At 39.7% G+C, this 16,133-nt stretch overlaps 1 protein-coding gene across 1 annotated transcript in view; it reads left to right on the top strand.

Moving 5' to 3' along the window:
• LOC149274815 (chitinase domain-containing protein 1) overlaps positions 1-16,133 on the top strand; it is a 122,844-nt gene that overhangs the window by 49,211 nt on the left and 57,500 nt on the right. Inside the window, exons 8-9 of the mRNA XM_089505248.1 lie at positions 9,169-9,270; positions 14,840-14,995. Of these exons, the coding sequence (XP_089361374.1) occupies positions 9,169-9,270; positions 14,840-14,995 (258 nt within the window). The remainder of the gene's footprint in view (positions 1-9,168; positions 9,271-14,839; positions 14,996-16,133) is intronic.

The raw sequence follows: 16,133 nt of genomic DNA, 5'->3' as shown, positions 1-16,133 counted from the left end.
ACAATTGCTGGTTTGTCGGCAATCGCGTTTTCAGCCTACAGAATCACTCCTTGGGAGTGATCATAGGCTCGGGGGCAGGCTCGGAGTGGCTGTGCTGGTCTGCCCAGACACCTGGGCAGACAGCAGCAGCAGCGCCCCCGCGATGGCCACGATTGTGGCGACGTGGGGGCATTTTTTGGGGGATGTAGCAGGCTGACAAACACCTAGGCGCCAGGACACAATTCTCAGTCGCCATGCCGACCTTGCGCCTGGGATATGTCGAGCCCTGGTTTAGGGCTGCAACAACTAATTGATAATAATTGATAATGAAAATAGCTTCCAATCGACTTTTATCGAAAGTGAGGGTAGGTGGGGGTTAATTTAGGGGCCTTTATAGTTAATGGTGTGCTTAGGGTTAATTTAGGGGCAGTTATGGTTAATGGGGTGCTTAGGGTTAATTTAGGGGCAGTTATGGTTGATGGGGTGTTTAGGGTTAATTTAGGGGCAGTTATGGTTGATGGGGTGTTTAGGGTTAATTTAGGGGAAGTTATGGTTGATGGGGTCTTCAGGGTTAATTTAGGGGCAGTTGTGGTTAATGGGGTCTTCAGGGTTAATTTAGGAGCAGTTGTGGTTAATGGGGTGTTTAGGATTAATTTAATGCTGAGTACTGAGGGTTAATTTAATAAGGTTAACTTTAGGTGCAATTAGAGGTAAAGGGGGGCAAACCAAGGGAATCTAAATCCTGGGGACCGTGAAGATTAATCCTGTATTTATTTATAAAAGTATTGTGTCAGTGTGCTGTGAGTCTGCAAATCTATGAGTGTATTATGGCAAATCAGGGGGTATAAAGGCATATAGGGTAAGGCATATGTGGAGAGGGCGGAGTGGCATATCTGATAGGCATGTGGCATATCTGGGGGTAAGTGACATCTGGGAGGTATGCCTGTGCCCAAATGTGCATAACTGGGGGGCAGGTTGGGAAACAAATTCAAGAAATGCATTTTTATCAAAGTTTTTTTTATTCTGCCGTTTGTTTTTAACATCCTACTTTGCTTTATTAAATTACCGTATTCGCTCGATTATAAGACGACCCTGATTATAAAACGACCAAATCTGAATATTAATTTAGGAAAAAAAGAAAAAGCCTGAATATAAGACGACCCTATAGGAAAAAAGTTTTACCAGTAAATGTTAATTCATGTAAACATTTTTTTTTAATAAAAACTATGATTCAGAAAAATTTTGGTTTTGTTTCCTTCTATTTTCCAACCTGCCCCCCAGTTATGCACATCTGCCCCAGAAATGCCTTATACCCCCTATATGCCACTGTGCCCCATGATATGCCTTTTAACCCCCTATGTGCCACTCTGCCTCCAGAAATGCCTTATACCCCTATATGCCACTCTGGCATTTAGAGGGTTAAAAGGCATATTATGGGGCAGAGTGGCATATAGGGAGGTTTAAGGCATTCAGGAGGGAGAGTGGCGTATAGAGGGTTAAAAAGGCATTTCTGGAGGCATTGCGGGGGTTAAAAGGCATTTCACAGAGCACTCTGCTTCCAGAAATGCCTTATGCCCCCCCATTTAACACTCCCCCGCCCCCCCCCCAACTTACCGGTGCTTCTGACTTCCCTGTGATGTAGCTGGGGCAGCATGTAGATCCCACGCACTTACGCTGCAGCCGGAAGGAGGCGTGGCTAGCAGCGGGGGTTGTCTACGTCCATCGCGCAGACCTTCCCCGGCTGTCAGAGATCAGAGTTCCCCGCACCGGTGCCAGTGCCGCACCGGTGCGGGGAACTCTGATCTCTGACAGCCGGGGAAGGTCTGCGCGATGGACGCAGACAACCCCCGCTGCTAGCCAAGCCTCCTTCCTGCTGCAGCGGAAGTTGTCTACGCGAATCGCGTAGACGTCTACACGCTGCCCCAGCTACACACCCAGCTACACACTCAGAAGTACCGGTAAGTGGGGCGGGGGGGGGGGGACAGGAGGATCCAGATCCCCTGCAGCTGCGGGGGATCTGGATCTTAGTCGTCTCATAGTCAGACCTATTTGAGGTCTGATTATAAGACGACCCCGATTATAAGACGAGGGGTATTTTTCAGAGCATTTGCTCTGAAAAAAACCTCGTCTTATAATCGAGCAAATACGGTATTAATCGATTAATAATTAAAAATAATCGGCCAATTAATCGATTCTGAAAATAATCGTTAGTTGCAGTCCTAAAGTTGTTTCTCCAGGTTCTCTCTTTGTGGCGTACAGAGATGGCTAACCATACAGTTTTCTTCAACAAAGAAAAGTATCCTGCCTGCTACCAATATGACCATCATGTAACGCTCTAGTCTGACCACATCGATCACTGTGTATACAGTAACATGTATATTAATGAATGCTGTCCTGAATGTTGTATTGAATAACAGGGTTTTCCTTGCTTTTATTCCAATTTGCATAGCCTGACTTGAATGTTCGTGTTGTTTTCCAATGTCAGCAGTTACTTCTCATGATCCCATTGCAGTGCAATCACTGTAAAGTTGTTCTCCATTATTCAGTGCAGTTTTATGGTAAAATCTTGAGAATCACACACTATTATGTATAATATGCATACTTAATACAGAATTATTGTTTTAGGAAACCTTATAGAGTTCATGTTATTTTGAACTTTTAATAATTGCCCTAAATAGGGAAAATATTTGCATTAGTGTTGGCATTCCATCTAAAGAAGAGACCTCTGAGCTCCTGATGCCTGATAGAACATTCCATCTTTTTCTATGTTGGTCTAATAAACAGGTATTAGCTTTGACCGAAGACTCAATTTTCTTGGGCTAATACAGCATTTCTTCTTATATTAGATTTGACAATACTCATTTTCACCCCTTTTTTATACACATTCTTACCCCCAAAATATTTTTGCCAGCGCTACTGCATGCTCACAATTGCAGTCCTGAAACTCACCGTCCTGCCGAGCTCTTAATCTGTCCCAAAATGACAGAGGTAGGGCTCAGTGGGACAGGGGATAGAGTGGCAAAACCATGACTGCCCCATACAAAGCTGGGTCAAGCCAGAGGTCATGTCAAACACAATTTTGGAGGTCAAGTGCATTGTAGGTAATAAAATGTCCTACAGTAAAGTGAACCGTTAACATTGCATGCACGTATGTTTTTTATCAGTATCTTAAAACTGTTAATACCCTTTTATTCACAATATATAGACTACATTTTTTGCGGCATGGGTTGATCTTTGCTGGTTCGATTTAAATGGCTCAATGCTTTTTTTTTTTTCTTTTCATCTTTTAGTATTGATATATTTGAGCATAAAAGCACATGAGTTCCAAAAATGCATTTTCAGAGTTTCATTATTCATTTTAGCTAACCTGATTGCCTTTTGCAGGACTCTCTCTGTGTTTCTTGTAACATTGGGAGGAATCCACTAGCTGTCCCAACTTTAATAATCTAAATGCCATCTTATTCCTTAGCAGCTTGTTCCTTTGTTTTTTCAATCTATAGATTTTATCTTTGTTACCAAGGGAAGGTATTAAAATATTTCCAAATATAATGTCTCCTATAAGATTATGAAAATATATGAAAATCCATCTAAAATAGCATTTTCTTATATTTTTCTGCTTTGGTTCCATTTGTCCTGAAATCAATTGCACAGAGTGGTATTGAGGTCTCCGTAGCCCCTGATGGCTTTTTTCTAATGATTTTTGGGGACTTTATAGAACAGCAATTTTACATTCCAGAAATGTGGGAATTATTTCACAAGTCCCCAGCATATTTTAATGATTTATGTGCACTATATAGAAATTATATATTTTATATTTTATGATATGCTGCCAGTGCTACATGTACATTGTAACATAATTAAGTGCCAGGATTATTTGTATATGTTTTTCAACTTAATATATAAACAATCATCTTCAAGTGTTCAATGCTGCATGGCTAAATTTTTTGGGGTGAGGGGGTAAGTTAAGCTTCTTTTAGGTGACCTTTTGATAGCTATTTATTTGAGCATTTAGACAACAAGTAATGTGCATATTATTGTAACTGTTAGAGCTGCAGACCACTGTGATACCCATACACACCAAATATACCCTGGTGCTAGAAAAAGGGAAATAAGGGAGGAAAGTGTGACAGAGAGGTGTGTGCCCCAAACAGGGCTTTATGGTAGGTATGCTATCTTTATGTACACTATATGAACAAATGTATTGGACACCTGACCATAACACTGAAAGGGACATCACATTCTCAATACATAGACATTAATATGGAGTTGGTCCCCCCTTTGCAGCTATAACAGCTTCCACTCTTCTGGGAAGGCATTCCACTAGATTTTGTAGTTTCTTTGGGAATGTTTGTCCATTCATCCAGTAGACCATTTGTGAGGTTAGGCACTGGTGTTGGACGAGAAAGCCTGGCTCCCAATCTCTGTTCCAGTTTATTCCAGTGATGTTCAGTGGGGTTGAGGTCAGGGCTCTGTGCAGCACAGTTAAGTTCTCCCACACCAAACTCACCCAACCATGAAATTCTGGATCCAGGGACAGTGCAAGGGATCTGAAACCCCCACCCGCATTTTGGACAGTTCGAGTGGCTCTAGTATCCAACATTGAACCGGAGTTTTGATGTCATATAGGCTGTACATAGTATTTGCTGGAACATTTCATTGTAAGAGCGTGAAACTAAAACTTTGGAAGGGGCAGTAATTAATTGTTCTGTCTGAAGACCTAGGAGATAAGAGGTGACAACATAGTTAATACAGACCTTATTTAAAACTCCTTCATTGTTAGTGGCAAGCAAAGTATCACAGAGCAATGCAATTCTATTATTTCTGTAGCAAAACTAAGATGATGCTAGTTGATGCATTAGATGGTTTTCACTGGAAAGTCTTTTGGTTTTTCCAATGGGTATCTCATTGAAACATGGAACCATGCAAGGTCCTAACTAACTCCTGCTAAGTGTCACTCTATGTGCATATGAACTGTTTGCTGTTGAGCTTAGTTCCCTTTCCATTATATTGCTTATTCCAATGGAACTGAAAAGGTCTGTTGACCATGATCCTACTAAAATCGTGTTCCGTGTATGCTTAAATTGTTCAAAGGTCCACATTTTCTCTAGGACTACAAAATAATACAGTCAACTATAAAATGTAATGCTCGTTTCAATTATCCTTTATTTGTATGCCCTTCTGAGTAATTAAAATCAATCTCTAGGATTAGATGTATTTCCCGAGGCCTGTTCTTTCCCACAGTGCCCTGACTTTCCCGAACTGCAGACATAGACAATTATTTTATATTGTGTAACTCATTTTTAAGTGATTTATTACATTTCTTTGGATTTACTTGCAGTAAAACTCAGCTTGGCACATGTTGTTTTTTATTTTAATCCATTGAGTACTGAGGGACTGAGGGGAGAATGTTACTTCCCACATGTTTGATATTCTTTGTTACATACAGAAAATTGACCTTCAATACCTGTTCTTTTCCCAGAAGTGTAAGTTGTCAGAATCTATCAAGTATTTTGAGATGTGTAGTAAGTGTATTTACAACGCCATATTCATAGCTTCACCAGGAATTCTATGGGTTTGTGTATTTATTGATGTGCAATAATTGATATACGTGTATCTGTGTTAGATGTTACATCCATGGCTGGGCATCACGTCCTCCTCCCCCTGCACCCCCCGCTGTGCGAGCAGTCCCAAAACCAGGCATGTCTTGCGTAGTGTGATCACATGAACACACAATGTGCACACAATTGACATGAAAGGTCTTAAAGGGATCCTTTTTGCCCCATTTTATGGCAACCTCATCTATTTAAATCTTGAGCCTGCACTTTCTCCTTGCGCTGTGTGGTGTTTTGTGATTTTTGAGTGAGTGCCTGTTTCAGATTTTGGTTCCTAACTCTCCCTGTTCTTGACCACGGTTTTGTGTTGATTCGGGTTTTCGGTTGCTGTCCGTTGCCGACCAGGCTTTCCTTGCCGTTTCTGAGTTTGACCCTGCTTTTGGCTATTTACTGTTGGACTTCAAGGTTACTGACCCAGTTTGGCTGTTGCGCAGCTCCTGCCTCAGTCTGGCACTGTCTTGCATTTTGACCCATCTGTTGGCCAACTTTAAAGTTCTGCTTCTCTACTGTCCATTCTTTGCTCCAGGGTTCCGGTATTCTATGCTGAGCTTGGATAATCTTATAACACAAATAGCTTAATCTAAAATACTTACGTCATTATAATAAGATGTCAATGTATAGAAATACCTACCCATATATATTAAAACCAATATAAAAAGCACTGGAGACAAATGTCACTTCTTCACCCATTCCCTTTTTCTTTTTTTTCCCTTAATCTTCTATTTTCCTTTTCTAAGTTCCAGTCTCTTTTCTTATATCTTTTGGGGCTCTCACTTTCTGCCTCTATTCATGTTAGTCCAGCTACTTCTGATTTACCTCGCTTCACTTCCATTTGGCTTCTTCCTTACATTTTTTGACTCTTCTGTCTCTCACTCCATTTTTTCTCCACCAACTTTTTGTTACTTTCTTCACGCTGAGTATCCTTTCTCCCTTGCTGCTCTCTCCGCTTGAGTTTACAATAGCGTTTCACTTTGTCGAGGTAAACTTTTAAGATACTGTACATAGCTAGTTTTGAAAATGTGCCATGTTTTTACAATTATTTTATGTTTGCTTTCAATAGCTTTTTCCCTGTGTTCTCACTGTCCTTTAATATTTCATTATATTTGGGATTTCACATACTTTGGCTATAATATTCTTAGTTTGCTGCCCCGTTTCATTGATATAGGAAAGTTCTTGTTGCATATTTCACTTTGTATTGTAAGGCAAATCCCCTATGCTTTTCTCTACATATTGGAAAGAGAGTCTCCAACCTATAAATTTTTAGCTTTCAGGGAACATCTGTAGGAGATACCTGGCAATAGAAGTACTTGTGAGAGCACTTGATGCAGCTATTCACCAAAATACTATTTTGCATTTTTTAAGCTTGTCATTTTTCCCCTCAGAAGGGTCTATATAGCATATCTCTTCTTACTTGTAAAGCAACAGTGGAGAAGACTATACAGAGTAGCAAATAATATTTATGTTTAAAATAGGTTTATCACATGGAGAGAAAATAATTGTTATAACGTATACAGCTATGTATTTATCCACCGTGCCCCATCCGTCCCCTGAACTCATGTCTATCCCTGCCATTCTTTTTTGCTGAGCGATAGGATCCGAGAACTTCTTGTAAATGGGCTGTTGAGCAGCAGAGCACGAGAATGTTTGCCCTGATAATAATGCATTTGCTCTTTATTATAACTATTTTGCAAAAAAGTATGTTAGCTTTTTCTTGCCTGATCTTTTTTTTTTGTATATTTGGATTTGTTTTTAGGTAATAAGAAATGTATTTTAATATTTCTAAACTCTTTAAGGAAATAAAACTTCCTTTTGTAAGCCTGTGCAAGAGAGATATTTGCATCTCTCCCACCCTCCCTGAACATTTTACGCATTATCAATCAACCACAGCAATCTCTACTACACTTCAAAGCAGTCTGGATCTAAGTTTCCATTTAGCCACTCTCACACCACAAGTTCTGTATTCTCTATTCTGTAACACAAATTCCTTATCTCTATACATATCAAATGGTTGGACCTTAAGAGCTGAGCAAGACAGAGTCCCGTCATAGCACAGCAAGTACCCTATCATAAGACCTTGAGTTTAAGTACCACTCAACACCATAACAATTCCCACACGAAGGCTGGCCCATGTGGTCAAATCCAACAGACGAGCTACTGTAGCTCAAATTGCTGAAAATGTTAATGCTGGTTCTGATAGAAAGGTGTTGAGTATGGGGCTGCAGACCAGTCAGGGTGCCCATGCTGACCCCTGTCCACTGCAGAAAGCTCCTACAATGGGCACATGAGCATAAGAACTGGACCACGGAGCCTGGTCTGGCGAATCACATTTTCTTTTACAAGATGTGGATGGCTGGTTGCGTGTGCGTCACTTACCTAGAGGACACATGGCAACAGGATTCATCCATGGAGGCCATACCTTGCAACTTACAGCACTTAAAGGTTTTGCTGCTAACGGCTTGGTGCCGGATACCACAGCACTCGTTCAGAGGTCTAGTGAAGTCCATGCCTCGATGGGTCATTGCTGTAGAGACCTACATAGTATTAAGCAGGTGGTCATAATGTTATGGCTGATCAGTGTATGTGTGTGTGTGTGTATATATATATAAAACTGTTGACCATTTTCCCCAAAGACTACAATAGTAACCCCCTACTGTGCTAAAGTCGGCTGAGTGCGTAAACTGAGCAGTGTGCAAAAGAGTACCTGATTGAGAATTGTGTATTTTGCTGTTGCTATTGTATCTTCCTTTGGACGTTTAATGCATATGGATCTTAATATATTTCTTTATATTTGTTACTGGTTTCTTTTAACATTTGCAAGTATCTCATTTATTTATTATGGGATGTATACTTTTGAATGTTTACTTATGTTAATGCATGGTCATTAATCATGCTACATGTGTTGCTAGATTGAATTGGTCTTTTGATTGGCTATCCGTATATTGATATGTGCTACTTAAACTTTTACTTTTGAATGTGTGGTTAACTTGAAAAAGACCTCATTGTGAGGTTGAAATGTTGTCTTTTTCTTCCATCAATAAATCTGCCTGATGCTGGAACCCTTGAGTGCCTGGAGCCTTTATCTATCTTTTTGACTATTGTATCTTCCGACATCGGTCAATAAGTGAGAAGTTCAGCAGTCGAGGAACACGAGTACTGAGATTTGTTTTTAAAGCATTGCGTAAATAGTAACTTTTCTGTAGAAAAATCTTAACACTTTTGTTACAATTTATCAAACCTATTTTTTTATGAATTATAAGGTTGTATCATACTTTACCTACCAAAGGTTGACATCCCTTACAGAGATTTCAAAGACACTAATAACCTAAAACAACATTTGACCATGGACATTAACCTTTCTAAGCATTTCATTTATTTTATGCAGAATGTAGTTCACATTCCAGCACCAAAGATTTTTTGTTGAAGCAGGAAACAGAGATAAACCCCCTGTTTTTGAGAATTATAGTGTTGTAGTTAACAAACTAGATGCCTCCACTTTAACCTTTAAAGGACTTTCTGCTGTAATGGGTATGGGTCTGAGAATCCAGTTTGTTAATGTTTCTAATGTCTTCTCTTTCAGCACTGACCAGCTGGGCATGTTTGGGAAGAAAGAATTTGACTTATTGGCTCCTTTTGTAGACAGCTTTAGTCTGATGACCTATGATTACTCAAACCCACAAAGGTAAGGACTGAAATGCTTATAGCAGAGGAGAGGCAAGGTTGTTCTTAATTAAGCAGACAGAATGTAGTGAATAAAATAAGGCAAAATGGTGGACGTTTTAAAGAACAGTCATGTCAAACTATTTATTTAAAAAAAAAAAATCCCTCATCTACCCCTCTTTTGTCCAATCGCAATATTTGTTATACACACTAAATCTTTCTATTTCAAGACCTTTCATATGTCTGTTAAGGCACTTGTGTTCATAGCGCAAGAGTCGTACCAGTGGTTTGGAGTGTCTCCATTCATAAGTTTGCCACGTGTCTAAGCTGCTTTTTATACACATATTTGAAATATCAGTTTATCTTGTCTTGTGCACATACAGATGCCTGATAGCCCAGATCATTATCTACTTATATTGATCTTTCCGCCAGGAAATGATCCATGACATTTCTTCTGTGGTTCTATTTCATGCACTATAGGGAGGCACCACTGAGATGCACTAGTGAAGCTCAGCAAACATTTAATACTTCTTAATGGTATTTTCCATAAAAAATTGCACACCAGTTGTAGCTAGACCTCAACTTCTCATAATTCAAGAAGTAGAATCCATTTAATATTCATTGAACCTTCTCAAATTAGTCCTCATTGGCCCTAAATTCTGTCAGTCTGTATTTCATTAAACATGTTTGTGTGGTTTCAGGTCATACTTGAATGATTGTGATGGGCTAGGTAGGTTCCCTCTTCCTTACGACCAATGTTTGCATTACTTGCTGATTTTGTGAAACTCTATCTAGGACAATATTTATGGAGGAGAAAAAAAGTTTCAAGTGGTATAGTAGTTATTTCAAAGCACTCAACACCAATCATGCATTTAAGATGTTACCCGATTAGGGTGACCACTATGAAGCGCATGAGATTACAGACACAGGTGTATATATATATATATATATATATATATATATGTGTGTGTGTGTTAGACATGCATTTTTAACTACATAATATCTCTTTCAAGTAAAGACCGTGATTAAAATATGATTTCAAAATAACAGCTAAACTGGCAGTTAGTTTTCATTCTTTAATGTCTAAATCTTGGCAACAAAAGTGAGTACACCCCTACTCACTTTATATTGAAAGAATTTGGCCCTGCTCCACACTCCCTAGCATGCAATCACTCCCTTTTTACAGCACCAAAAAAATATTTGCCACACTAAATCTGAATCAGACATACAAATCCTTTATTTTCAGGTATACAATAATAATGTATGGAAACGTACCATTGCAGGTATAGATCAGCAGAACACACAAACCCAGCATTGCAGGTATAGATCAATTGGAAATCGCATGTAAACTCAGTACTGAGGGTATAAATACATGGAAACAGCATTGCAGGGTTGGATCAACTGATTAAGACATACAAACCCTGTATTTGCAGGTATACATAAATAATGTATGGAAACGTAGCATAGCAGATATGTATCAACAGAATAACACAAAAACCCAGCTTTGCAGGTACAGATTAATTGGAATTCACATAAAAACTCAGCATTAAAGGTATAGATAAAAAAAAACTAAATTACAGGCATAGCTCACAGATCCCACACCCAAAGCCAGCCCTGGCATCCACATTGCCCACATAGATCCTGACCAGCACCCAAATTACACGCATAGGACTTGCCATCTTTGTCCCCAAACAGCCCGGCTGTGCGCCATCTTTGTCCCATAAACACCCTGACTGCGCCATCTTGGTCCCCAAGGCTCAAAAACTCTACTTGTGCCATCTTTGCCTTTCCATGAATCAATTATACATCTATGATACACACAAACACTTTTACAGTCACTCACTAATTCACACTTTCATTCACATAATTAATTCACACAATAATTTATTCACTCATTCACACAAATCATTCATACATATTCGTTAATGCATTCACAAATTCTTAATTCATACTCTCACACCACCCCCTTTCTCACCATCTACCCATTCCCTCCCTTCTCACCATCTACCCTCACTCCCCCACTTCTCACTATCCACCCCACTGTCTACCCCTCTCCCTCCCTTCTTACTATCTACCCCTCTCCCTCCCTTCTCACTATCTACCCTTCTCCCCCTTTTGAAGTTCACTTACCTTGTAGAGGTCCTGCGGTGGGAGCGCGAAGCTTCTGTCTCCCTGCTCTGCCGCGGTGCGCACTGCTTCACTGCTGAGTGCCGGTATATGACGTCCGATTCCGGCACTCAGAATGAAATGCCATCACCAACCCGAGCTAGAAGCCTCGCGGAGGAGACTGAGGGGCGCCCCTCTCCTCCGTGTGAGAAGAAAAAAAAAAGGACGGTGTTTCAATTCCAGGACTTAAAGCCTCATTGCGAGACTGTCCCGGACAATCCGGGACATGTGGTCATCCTATACCCAGTGTTATGGGACTTTTGTGATTTTATTGTGAAGATGGCCGGGCTATGTGCTGTCTTCCTATTTTGGTCAGCCCAAATGGGCCATGCATAAGGCTCTGAAGGGTTACATTGATTCACAGGTGATTGATTTCATCATTTAACAACACTGTGGTATTTAATTTAGCCAGTCTGCGATTGAGGAAATTGAAGAATTTTTGCAATATGCAGAAATGACAGGGCTGTCTGTTAGAGCTGAGAAACTAACCAAATATTAGAATATCATATTACAATTTAGTCACAGCTGTGAGGTTTGTGTTATGTGAATTTTAGAGGAGAAAAAAGAAATGAAACCTAAAATCTAATTGAAAATTTCTAATCATGGACATAAAAATACTGTCTATTTGTCTTGTGTTGCTGGACTATGTAACACGAGGCTGCACCTACATGTTGAAAAGGGAGAGATCAAATGTTCTTTTTGGTCTGCGATTGAAGGTAGATCCAATACCCTTGTTTGTCTGTAGTGTTGGCTTTGCCGAGGAATACTTATCCTCTGGTGGATCATTTAAATGGTAGAGAGCATGAAGGATTTTATATTTTTTTTTTGTATGAGAATAGAGAAGAAACATAACCTCTAGTGAGTCTTTGAGGTTAGAAAAATCTGAACATCTGGTACAGTTGTGATGCTAGAGAGGTTTGATCCTCTGTGTCTATGAATAAACAAACCTCTGATGCTGTGGTAGATCTGAGATGGAGATGGCTATAATAATTCGTATTGGATGGGAAAACTCATGGTTTTGTGAGGGGAAAGACCATGAAAAAGTTCATGAAGTTTCAGTTTCAGCTCCTTCCTCATACAATTATTATACATAAAAAATACAAAAATATTACTTTATGAGGGTTGGTGCCAAGTCGTGCAATTTACTGGAACCACAGAGCATTATATACTCGTGATTATTTGACACAGCAGGTTGTATAGACAGCTCCTGAATGTCCGGTGGGATGGGCAGGACAGATATGCCCTTTTGTCTGGGTTTCGCACAGCCCAGATGGCCACGCTGTTCTTCTGAGGGAGGGGACACCTGCGATGTCTTAAATACCGTGACCCTGTCTAGAAACTGTGGCTGTTGCCAGCTGTGGAAGTGTTTAAGTCCAAGAACATAAAATGAGTAGTTTAAGGAAAATTAAACTGCCTAGCAAGATCTTGTTATATATTTTCTGCCTGCTATAGAAGTTAGTACACCCAAGTGATGTAACAAAGAAAAGAATGCCTAGTACTTAACTTCTTACACTGGTGTTTCACAGACTGAAATATATGTGAGCTTTAAAAAGAAGATGTAACTTATAAATAAAGGCATAATTAAGCTGTACCTTTTTCAGAGACTACAGTTAACCTCATACAATGATGACAGAAGACACCTGGAGTAAAATAAACCATTGACTTTAATTTCTTGCAGCAACTTTCTGTGTATGTAGAAGAAATTACATAAAAAGAATAAAAAATACAAGCATAATGTTATGGACTGGTGGTGGTGGTGGTAGGGGTGTGAGGGGTCAGTTGCCCCTGTGCCTAATTGTAAATGTTTTTGGGACTGCTAAAAACAATTCCTCCATTGTTATCTTTTTGCAATTCCAAATATATGTACCAGGATGTACATCATACATCTACGGTGCATTTACACTCTGACTTTCTTCACGTATTGTCTTATTGACTTATTTAAAGAAGGGAATTATAGTGGAAGTAGGTGGAACAAAGCTTCTACGCGATACAGGTCCTCACAAATATATATATATATATATATATTACACTCACTGCCCACTTTATTAGATACACCTTGCTGTTCCCGGGTTGGATCCCCTTTTGCCTTCAGAACTATCTTCATTCTTCGTGGCATACTTTCTACAACGTGCTGGAAGCATTCCTCAGAGATTTTGGTCCATATGGACATGATGGCATCACGCAGTTCCTGCAGATTTGTCGGCTGCATATCCATGATGCCAAGATCCCAAAGGTGCTCTATTGGATTGAGATCTGGTGACTGTGGAGGCTATTGGAGTGCATTGAACTCATTGTCATGTTCATGAAACCAGTTTGAGATGATGTGAGCTTTGTGACATGTGGCCATTAGCCTGCTAGAAGTAGCCATCAGAAGATGGGTACACTGTGATGGACATGGTCAGCAATAATACTCAGGAAGGCTGTCGCGTTTAAACAATGCTCATTTGGTACTAAGGGGCCCAAAGTGTGCCAAGAAAATTCCCCCCACACCATAACACTACCACCATCCTGAACCATTGATACAAGGCAGGATTATTGATCCATGCATTCATGTTGTTTACACCAAAGTCTGACCCTGCCATCTGAATGTCATAGCTTGACCAGGCTACGTTCTTCCAGTCTTCCACTGTCCAATTTTGGTGAGCCTGTGCAAATTGTAGCCTCAGTTTCCTGTTCTTAGCTGGCAGGTTCGACGTGTTTTGTGTTCAGAGGTGGTATTCTGCATTCCTTGGTTGTAACCAGTGGTTATTTGAGTTACTGTTGCCTTTTTGTCCTCTCGAACCTGTCTGCCCTTTCTCCTCTGACCTTCGACATCAACAAGGCATTTTCGGCCACACAACTGCCACTCACTGGATATTTTTTCTTTTTCGGACCATTCTCTAATAAACACTAGAGATGGTTGTGCGTGAAAATCCCAGTAGATCAGCAGTCAGACCAGCCCATCTGGCACCAACAACCATGCCACGTTCAAAGTCACTTAAATCCCCTTCAGGCGTAGACTTTTTGTTGCTTAGTAGGTTTGTTCCATCTACATAGGGGTGATTTTCCTAGGTCACCTCATGAGTTTAATCTCATATAACCTGGCTGAGATAACCATATTCTTGTCCTAGAGAATTACTTAAGCGGTGGGGTCTGTTTCCACTGGATGAAAAAGGAAAGTTATTTGTGGACAATTTCAAGTTTTGACTATCGAGTAGTTCAATAACTTGAGATTTTAAGAAAGTAAAATCACTAGTACATACTGGCAATTTTCTATAAACTTCAATGGAATATTATCGAACAACTTTTCTTCTGGCAAATCTTATTCATATGTAAATATCATGTGTAATAGAACAAATTAAGACCTCTCAACTGTGACAGTGAGTATAGTTGCTTTAGATAGCCGCAGAAAATCTTTGGTCTTAACTATTAACGTCACTTTCCAGGCCGGGACCCAACTCCCCTATTTCCTGGGTACAAGCTTGTGTCCAGCTTCTGGATCCTGAGTCCAAATGGAGAAAGAAAATACTGCTTGGACTGCATTTTTATGGAATGGATTACTCAGCTCTTGGGGCATCTGGAGAGGCCATCCTTGGAAGCAGGTAGGACTGGAAAGATTGGACCCTGTGAACTAAATGTTCCAACTTTTGTTGGTAGATTTATATACGCTTGAGAAACAATGAATTATATAATGCAATTTGGATTTTTCACGCATGCTAGGGACCATATAAATACCCTTGAGGATTTCTTTTGTTCTATGGCCCTCCATCTGAATGGCAAATTTGGAGCATTATGGAACATTTTTCTCCCTTTATTTCAGTAAATAATTAAAGGTTTTGACAATAACGATCTACATGTATTTTAGTTAAAAACTATTTTTCCGGTCTTATCAGTATAGTGGAGGTATTCTGCCAATATTATTTCGCAACATACACATAACCGGCAATTATATGGTCCCAGCTAATTTTACATAATAACTATTTAATTAGATCTGCCTGTCCCTTTTGGTTTTTTTGACCGGATAACATGTTGCCGACATCAAATGTTATGTGAGTTTGGGTTTTAGACCAAGAATTATATTATTAACAGAGTTGGAAAAAAAAAGACAAAATGAAAATCTGCCACTTTGTGTCCCCTGCTAGTTTATCACAGTAATAGACAGAAGGCATGTATATGCTTGTTAATTCCATCACTCTTTGCTTAGTGAGTCCTTTAACCTGCCCTGCTCATTAAATTATGAGATTGACAGAAGGAACAAGCAGTGTGACACGTGGACCTCTGCCATTGGTTACTGTTTTTAATTCGTATTGGCTGCTAAAGGTGGAACTGTCACCTTCACAGATTGGCATCATTTTGCTTGATATGGTCTCCCCTTCGCTCTCTCCCTCTCTCTCTCTTATATATATATATATATATATATATATATATATATATATAGATAGATATAGATATATAATATATATAACCTTTCCACCCATAGAAAGAAAGACATAAAACTGTTTGTCTTGTGAATTGGAACCCATGTGTTCAGTGTACTCACTCTTTGTGCATGCCTTTCTAGATATATTCTTCCCTACCTGAAACTGTGTCTGGGGCGAGCCTTTTAAAACGCTCTTGCAGGTTAAATCACATCTCAGTGCTTGGTTAATTCATTCCTTCAATTCTGTACAATTCATGCCATGTTCTAGTGCTTCTCTTCCTCCCTATTAGGCTTCCGGCTTATATTTGGTTTAACCCTTT

Source organism: Sceloporus occidentalis, unplaced genomic scaffold, assembly GCF_023333645.1.
Source record: "Sceloporus occidentalis isolate IW3139 unplaced genomic scaffold, rSceOcc1.0.p SCAF_320, whole genome shotgun sequence".
Classification (NCBI taxonomy): Eukaryota; Metazoa; Chordata; class Lepidosauria; order Squamata; family Phrynosomatidae; genus Sceloporus; species Sceloporus occidentalis.
Note: the sequence above shows the minus strand (reverse complement) of the source record. Positions and strands in the feature narration are given on the sequence as shown.